An 8,506-nucleotide genomic window follows, 5' to 3' on the forward strand; every position below is an offset into this window, starting at 1 on the left:
CCAATAAACTAAAAAAAATAATAATGCTTTATGTTCTAAATTTCATCAATGTCATGTTGGTCTGCGGGTACAAAAAAAAAAAAAAAACACTCCGGGACATGAAAATTTTTAAATTCATGTTTTTTTAACTTGATTTTTTTCCTAGCTCTCTTTCTCACTCACTCTCAGCTCTCCTTAGTTTCGTGCTCTGTTTTTGCCTCTGTTTCTCTTTAGTTGTAACTGAATGTACCAAAAGCACTTTATTGTATTGATCTAGAGTTTGGTCAAGTAATTTCCCTTGTTGAACTCTGTTGATGTATCCTAAGACCTGGGTATTACTTCTCTTGCACATTGTCATTCCAAAGTTAAAAAAGACATTTGAGGTAGTGCAGAGGATGTATTGAAGGAGGTTGTAGAAAATACGACGCTTAAGTATATAAGATTGGCATAGAAACAGATAACTAAATCTAGTGAGCATAACACTCGTTATATTTCCCAAAGATTGATTATGTTGAAACACAGAATCACTTTCTTGTTCACAAGGAACAGAGTAGTCAAGAAGATCAGATGGTGTGTTCCTCCTAACAACACATAAAACATCAAAGTAAAGATCCATTCTATAACCTCATTCCTCAAGACAAAACAACAACCTATAAATTCACTAGTATTTCCTTGTTATGTCTTGGCGACTTCATCTTCCTATTGTTCGTTTAGAGTGGACAGCTCGGATTCCTCATCAGCGTCCGCAATCTCCCGTTCGGTTTCGGCAATTTTGGTTGTGCCCTCGTCTTCAAACTCTCAAAATACTGCAACCAATAAACCAGCGAGTGTTGTAATTTTCTTCCGACCAAAATAATGCAGCCATCTTAGAAATGTAAACTCATAAGCTTTTTGTACCTGTTGCTTCCTCTTTCTCTCCAACTCCGCCTGATGAAAACATAAGAAACATTAGGTGTTGCAATCCCTTACAAAAAATGAATAAACTCCTAACGTGATGAGATAAATACCAATGCATGTTTTAGCTGTGCGTTCTCTTCTTTCAACTGGTTTAGCTCAGCTTCCAATTCCACTGTATAAGCCTTACCAAAACACACAAAACAAGAACATTAGCTTTGTTTTACGAAAAACATTCATAGTATGTCATTAAATGAATGGAAATGTATATGTTTACTTGTTTTCTTGCTCTAGACCTTGCAGCAGACTCGCGGTTCTTGATCATCCTCCTCTGCCTTCTTTCCACTACTTTCTCCACTGGACCATCCGCTACTCTCTTCCTTCCCCTTAGCCCTCCCATATCAACTCCATACTGGCCTCCTATGTTATCTACTTGTCCATGTCCTAATCCGTCTGAAGATACCGGGCTTAGCGGTCCAACCATCCCCATTTGTTGTCCCCCTGCTCCAAACCCACCACCGCCTCCATAGCAAACACCTGGCTGAACCGGTGGAGCCTGCTGATACCCTCCTCCTCCTGTCCTTTTACCATAACCTGATGGGTCACCTACACCCATGCCCTGACCTGGAAAAGTAGGATCACCAGCTCCTTGAAACACACCATAGAGTTGCTGCTGTGCTGCTGCGGGTATAACACTAGACGGGTTTTGGTTTTGGTTTTGGTTTTGGTTAGGATTAGCTTTTGGATTAGTGGGATGTTCTCTGACCACACCAGCCTTCACTAAGAAATCCTCAAGTGTCATCTCCCCAAAAGTTGGTTGTCTAGCCGCAGTCTCACCGCCGTTCTGAGAATTGTTTTGACCATTACTACTACTGCTACGTCCATTGCTGTCTCCAGCAGCAGAACCACCACCTCCTCCTCTATGAATCTCAGACCAAACCTCATCAACAGTCTTCCTACAAAGCGGAGCTGGAAGCGTCAACGAGCCTTGCCGAGGAAGACTCGGCTGCTTCGCTATCCCTCTCTTACTACTATTAGCCCCTTCGTGGGCCGTCGAACCGCCGCCAAAGGCACCAACACCGCTCTCGCCTCCATTGTTGTTATTGTTGAAACCATTGTGATTAGGCGGGACAGAATGAGAAGCTGTTTGCTGATTGTTATTATTCTCCTCAGCGTTCCAAATAGAGACAAGGAACTCGTCCATGTTCATAGACCCGAAGTTCTTGCCGTTCTCACAGAGAGCATGTTGGAACTCGTCGAGGGTCAATGAGTAGATAGAGGATTGTCTTCCCAATGAAGAGAACGGATGATGACTCTCACCTCCTCCTCCGTTTGGTCTTCCCTGCGCCGTCGACGACTCCACTTCTCGCTCTGACATCATCTTTGTTTCTCTAAGTACCATTTAACCAACTGCATATAGACACAACAATATATGACCATTAATTTAGCATTTGGTATTCACGTAGACGACAATATAAACAAATTTGTCTCTTATAGATTAAATTCTTCGTATTACTTTGACCAAAACTTTGACAATAACACTTAGATACTTTATCCATGAAGCTCACTTGTATTACGAGATTATATTGTTTTGGTAAAGTAATGGGATTTACAGATCACATAAACCATATGAAAGAAAAAAAGAAATGAAGTCGGTCCACGTGAAAATAAAGTAAGAACGGTCCACATCGTGACAGCGACAAACGATACTAAAAATAGCAATAAACAAACTAATAATTACTCATTTCAATAAAGTTTTCGTTTCCAAAAGAGGAAAATATATCATACCCCCACTCAAGCCAAACTTATCAACACAAGATAATTAGAATTAGAAATTCAATTTTAATAACACCAATAAGATACTTTATTAGCTTGGGTCATCCCTAAAATAAATCCACCGAATACCTAAACTAATATGCTTAAATACTATATGTGTTTTAATTTTAAGCTATCTAAAACATAACTTACTTGACTATATACATACCACGAAATAAAGTCCTCTTAGAACAGATCTTGAGAACATAAATATAGATTTCAAGAAAGTGAGAACCTGAAAATAAACGAAACCTGTGAGTCCAAAAACCAGTGGCTTTTATGTTCCTCGGCCGCCGGAGAAAAACAGAGAGAATTGCTTCTTATCCTACAGAGTTTCACCTCCTTCACATAGCTTTAATGCCACCGGGGAGTTTTTGACTGGAAAAGCTTTTTGAGGGAGACAGAGAGAGATGAAATGGGTGAGAGGGAGAGAGAGAGCGGTAAAAGAGAGTACTTATTTTTGACGTTCACGGTGACAAGGTAGTGGAGAATGGAACCCACGAAGAGAGAGGCATGAAGGTCAATATTTGTTCTGTTCCAAATTTTTTATCTTCCGACCAATGAGAGATGCGAACTTAGAAAGAGGTCCAAGTCCAGGCCCATGATCAGAGGCAAAGAATCGGTACGGCTTCTTCCGACACGTGTTCTGCACGTGTCTCTCTTCTGTTTCTTGGAGTGTCTGTCTCTTCGTCTCGACGCGTGTTACACCTTACTTCATTCGGCTATACCACAAAATGTTTTTTTTCTACGGCACAAAACTAAACTTGGATTCTTCTCTTTTAAGCATATGTCAGTAAAAATTGGTATTAAGAAGTTTAATGCGAGTATTAGTTAGTGTGATTTTGGTTTTTAACAAAAGTATTTGTTACAAGGTTTAATTATGTTCATTTTAATATGGGTCGGAGCAAAGTATTTGTTACACTAGTGTGACTTTGCTTTGTGGTTTGGTTGGTTTTGTTCATATTAAAGAGTTTGGGATTGAGTTTAGTCGTGTTCGTGAAAATATCTTTGCTTTGTCGTTGGTTATTTGTTTCGTTTTTTGGATTGTACCCTTTGTTTTATATTTTGCATGTGTATTTGAGACTTTGCTTCCTTTTTAGTAGTCAAAGTATGTATACGCTTCTTTGTTTGTTGACTGTTGTGTTTAGCTATTGAATCTAGACTTGTTAGATTTTGAATAGTAGTATTGCGTTTGGTGACCAAAAACGTATTAAATATCTAGTCGAGAAAGATACAAATAAAAAGTAGAGACATTATCCACTTTTCTTTTAAAAACTTGACAACAGAAAATATGATTCCAACCTTCGCTTACGAATGCACGTGGACTCACTCACCGTTAAAGGGATTATCCCATTGAAAAAGATTTGAGAATTGATGACAAAAAAAAAAAAAAAAAGATTTGAGTATCTTAAAAAGATTATTTTCATATCATTTGCAATATTGCTTTCTATACAGAAAACAATCTTCGAAAATATTTAATTAAAAAATCCGACCTGCCGGAATCGAACCAGCGACCTAAAGATTACAGCAACTACTACAGTCTTCCGCTCTACCAACTGAGCTAAGGTCGGATCATTGTTACGAATCACATCGAATATTATATATTCGATACTGACAAATTCATTATGGGCCATTGTCTTGTAGTTTTACGTGAAATTGAACTGGGCCTTAGTAGTTTCAATCAAGGAAGCAACTCCTTAGACCCAAACAAACACAAGTGGTGGCTTGATTTTTTGATATATTCTTTACCAAATAAACTAGGCCCGGACCCGCGCTACAGCGCGGGGGAAAAGTGTCGGTCTTTTTTGTTTTTTTCCGTATTACGTAAACTTTTAACTATTAAAATGGATTGTTGGTGTTGAATTTGGGAAGATGAGAATATGTATTATCGTGGATGTGTACTTTGTCACGTATGCTAGGTTCAGATCCGCGCTACAGCGCAAAAGAATATTTTCAGGTTTATTTTATTTTAACGTGTTTTGTCGTATGTGTTATTATTTCGTTCATTTTAGTATCAACAATTATTATTTCGAAATGTATATTTGGTTTCAATTCTTTGAGAAAAGTGTGTTTTCGGAAATTAAATATAATATTTTTATAAACTAAATAAAAGAACGTTTATTAAACAAATTGTATACTCACAATGTATGTGGTAACGAACCAATCAAAAACCCGTGTATTTTAAAAAAAAATCATGAAAATATATGATATTGAAAATCATGTATATACATGTATCACACAAGAACATATGAGTTTGAAATATTTGTATATACTTGTATCCTATAAAAATAAAATAAAAATATTAATATACTTCATATTGAATAAGAGACCATAATATTCTTGTTATTCACATATTAAAATATTTAGAACATTATAAGGAAAATTCAGAATTTAAGGTAATTTATTTAAACTAACTTATGAAATATATTCTTTATGACTGATTTTGTATTAGTAGTGATTCGATGATTAATAATTACAAAGATAAAATATTGTTATTAAAGTATTGTTAGTTAATTATAATAATTATCCTAAAATTTTAATTATTTTTTTGTATCCAAAAATACTTCGTATTACTCACTGAAATATATTAATGATTGTCAAATTTCTTTTTTTTCAAAATTCAAATATAACCATTTCTAGATATATATGGATCTCTATAATTTTGCATTAATTATGCTATTGATAAAATATTATTCTTTTTTGGGGGAATTTCAAAAATACCCCTTTTCATATACCTCTTTTTAAAAATACCCCTTTTCAAACTTTATAAAAAAACCCACTAAAAATAATGAAATTTATCCAAATATGTGTGTAAGCTTATAAATATATACACAAATTACCTTTATATGTGTTTAAAAGTTTATATACCTTTCATAAATAGCGTAAAAATAATTTTTTAAAACCTTATAAAAACCTTATAAAAACCGTATAAACCCTTTTAAAAACCTTATAAAACTTATAAAAACGATTTAAAACTATTTAAAACATTTTAAAATATTTGTATCGAATCTCCCAGTAGTAGTTATTATATAGAAGTACCTTATATAAAACTTTATAATTTTTTATATTTAAAAAAGGGTATTTTTGAAAATGGATAGATAAAAGGGGTATTTTTAAAATGGGGTACACCAAAAGGGGTATTTCTCAAAAATTCTCTTTTTTTTTTATAGGTAATTTAAATTGATAAAGATTGGAATACTTTTGAAAACTCTTTTCATATACAATTTTTTTATTCTGATTAAAATCTTTCATTTAACATATTAGGAAATATAAAAAATAATAACAAAGATTTAATATATATAAAATCTTTCGTTTTTTATAAAATCTTTAATAAAATCTTTCGTTTTTATAGCCATATATATTCAAATTTTATTTTTCGAAACATTTAACTAATTCAAACTAATTAACATTTTATTGATTATATTACCATTATTTATGTATTTTAGATGCATTTTTATATTTGTTATACCAAATATTTTTAAATTATATTTTTCTACATATCAAATATTTAAACTTATAAAAAATTATAATTTTTTTTGTTTTTTCATATAAGAAATTAATATAATAATTAGAATATTTTTAAAAGATTGAAATCTTTATATTCATAAACAAATTTTCCTTATAAGACATATTTTTTATTTAGCATTAATATAGTTTCCTAAATGATAGGAATCTGGTGTATATTATTGAAATATTTGAAAAATATTTAACAAAAAATTTGGCAAGTATCCGATTGAAAATTTAACCCGGAATTTTTTGAAAAACCCGACCCGAATCCCTTGTGTACTTCTCTTTTACTATAGTAGGGTTGACGGTTTTTTTCCCCCTCTACTTGTAGCATTCTCAGCTTTCCTACACAAACCTTTTGTCTCTTAAAATACCACCATCAAAAACTATTTTCTTCACAAAACTACACAAATTATTTTTTTGGTGCATAAAACTACATATCTAATCAATTTAGGATTTATGATGTCTAAACCGTTTTTAACCATAAAATAGCGTTTATTGTATCGCTATCGTTTTGTCAATTTTCTTCTTTTAAAACAAAAAGGGTTTTGACGTCGCTTATTGGTTTTTGAATGAAGTTAGGTTTCTCAAATCGAGAATTGGGGATTTTAGGTTTGTTGAACCAAAATCAACAATTTTGATTCCAAGTTAAAGAAGAATGATAGAGAAAGTGCCTTGCAAGATCAGAATGATAGAGAAGAACAATAGAGAACGTGGAGATGACGAGGGAAACATGGAGAATGATAGAGACGATGATGGTGAACTTAAATCTAATCCGGTAAGACTAAGAAAGAGGAGTAGAAACAAATATTTGGGAGAAGATGATGGAGAAGCCGATCAAGAAGACGCTGGAGATGTTCAGGATAAGAAAAACAGAAGGAGATCCAAAGAAGAAGATGAAGAAGACATAATGGAAAGGTTTGAGTATGAGGTAGAGGAAGCTGTAGCAGACTGGTACGATGAGTTCCAGATTCGTCGTAATAATATTCCTGATAGCTCGGATGAAGACGAGGATCCGGTAATTACTAGGGATAGGAAGATTAGGTTGGGAACAAATGATAAATTGGTTATTGGTCGAACTTTCATGACTGGTTTTGAGTTCAAAGAGACTGTTTTGCATTATGCATTGAAGAATAGAGAAAATCTTAGACAAGATAGGTGGGAGAAGAACAAAATCAGCTTTAGGTGTGCTCATAAGAAGGGTTGTGGTTGGTATGTCTACTGCTCATATGAAGAGTCAAAACAACTATGGGTTTTGAAGACTATATGCACTGATCATAGTTGCACTTCTAATGGAAAATGCAAGTTGCTTAAGAGTCCAGTGATTGGAAGGTTATTCATGGACAAGCTGAGATTGAAGCCTAATTTTATGCCTCTTAAAATTCAGCGGCATATTAAGGAGCAATGGAAAATAGTGAGCACTATTGGACAAGTTCAAAGAGGAAGAATTCTAGCATTAAAGTGGCTAAAAGAAGAATATGGCAAACAATTTTCTCACCTCCGAGGTTATGTTGCTGAAATTATGAACTCAAACAAGGGATCAACTGCTTTTGTTGACACCACTTCTAATGCGGCTGGAGAAGATGTGTTCAACCGAATTTATGTATGTCTTGGAGCAATGAAGAATGCATTTTACTATTGTAGGCCAATCATTGGAATTGATGGAACCTTCTTGAAGCATGCGGTTAAAGGTTGTTTATTGACTGCTATTGGTCATGATGCAAATAACCAGATTTACCCAGTTGCTTGGGCATGTGTTCAAGCTGAGACTGCAGACAACTGGCTTTGGTTTCTAAATCAGCTTAGTGTTGACTTGAATTTAAAAGATGGGAGTAATTATGTTATTTTATCAGATCGCTGCAAGGTATTTCTTTTTTGGTTGTATAATAAAGTGGTAAAGTTTTAACTGACTTTTTACTAGTATAATAATGCGACTTTTTTGTTTGGTTTTTGAAGGGAATCATAAGTGCAGTTAAAAGTGCATTACCAAAAGTTGAGCACAGACCGTGTGTCAAACATATCGTTGAGAACCTGAAAAAGAGACATGCAAATAAAGACTTATTGAAGAAGTTGGTGTGGAACTTAGCTTGGAGCTACAACCATGCTGACTATCAAAATAATTTGAATGAGATGAGAGCATACAACATGTCTTTGTATGAGGATGTGATGAAGGAGGAACCAAAGACTTGGTGTAGACCTTTTTTCAAGATAGGCAGTTGTTGTGAGGATGTAGACAACAATGCCACTGAGTCTTTTAATGCCACAATCGTCAAAGCAAGGGCAAAAGCATTGGTTCCAATGATGGAGACAA

At 34.2% G+C, this 8,506-nt stretch overlaps 1 protein-coding gene and 1 non-coding gene across 4 annotated transcripts; both read right to left on the reverse strand.

Moving 5' to 3' along the window:
* Positions 1–435: 435 nt before the first annotated feature.
* LOC17888858 (protein ABSCISIC ACID-INSENSITIVE 5) lies at positions 436–3,173 on the reverse strand. 3 transcript variants are annotated; one of them, XM_023784398.1, is made up of 5 exons: positions 2,941–3,173; positions 1,151–2,283; positions 987–1,058; positions 877–906; positions 436–785 (listed from the first exon to the last, which is right to left on the reverse strand). In XM_023784398.1, the coding sequence occupies exons 2-5, from the start codon at positions 2,273–2,275 to the stop codon at positions 690–692; spliced, it is 1,323 nt and encodes a 440-aa protein (XP_023640166.1). In that variant the 5' UTR covers positions 2,276–2,283; positions 2,941–3,173; the 3' UTR covers positions 436–689. The 3 variants fall into 3 exon arrangements, with proteins under 3 accessions (XP_023640166.1, XP_006296104.1, XP_023640167.1); XM_006296042.2 differs by having other exon boundaries at positions 2,924–3,173; XM_023784399.1 differs by lacking the exon at positions 2,941–3,173 and adding an exon at positions 2,390–2,465.
* Positions 3,174–4,175: 1,002 nt separating this feature from the next.
* Positions 4,176–4,259, reverse strand: TRNAY-GUA. Its single transcript is given in 2 exon segments — positions 4,176–4,211; positions 4,223–4,259. It is a non-coding gene; the product is annotated as a tRNA-Tyr (tRNA).
* Between the last annotated feature and the right edge of the window lie 4,247 nt (positions 4,260–8,506).

This window comes from Capsella rubella, unplaced genomic scaffold (assembly GCF_000375325.1).
Source record: "Capsella rubella cultivar Monte Gargano unplaced genomic scaffold, Caprub1_0 scaffold_4, whole genome shotgun sequence".
In the NCBI taxonomy this organism is placed as follows: Eukaryota; Viridiplantae; Streptophyta; class Magnoliopsida; order Brassicales; family Brassicaceae; genus Capsella; species Capsella rubella.

Coding starts and splice junctions, on each gene's coding strand:
- LOC17888858 (XM_023784398.1), bottom strand. CDS start 2,275: ATGGTACTTAGAGAAACAAAGATGATGTCAGAGCGAGAAGTGGAGTCG. Junction 907..986: donor CACAGCTAAAACATGCATTG/GTATTTATCTCA, acceptor TGTTTTCATCAG/GCGGAGTTGGAGAGAAAGAG. Junction 786..876: donor AGAGAAAGAGGAAGCAACAG/GTACAAAAAGCT, acceptor TATTGGTTGCAG/TATTTTGAGAGTTTGAAGAC.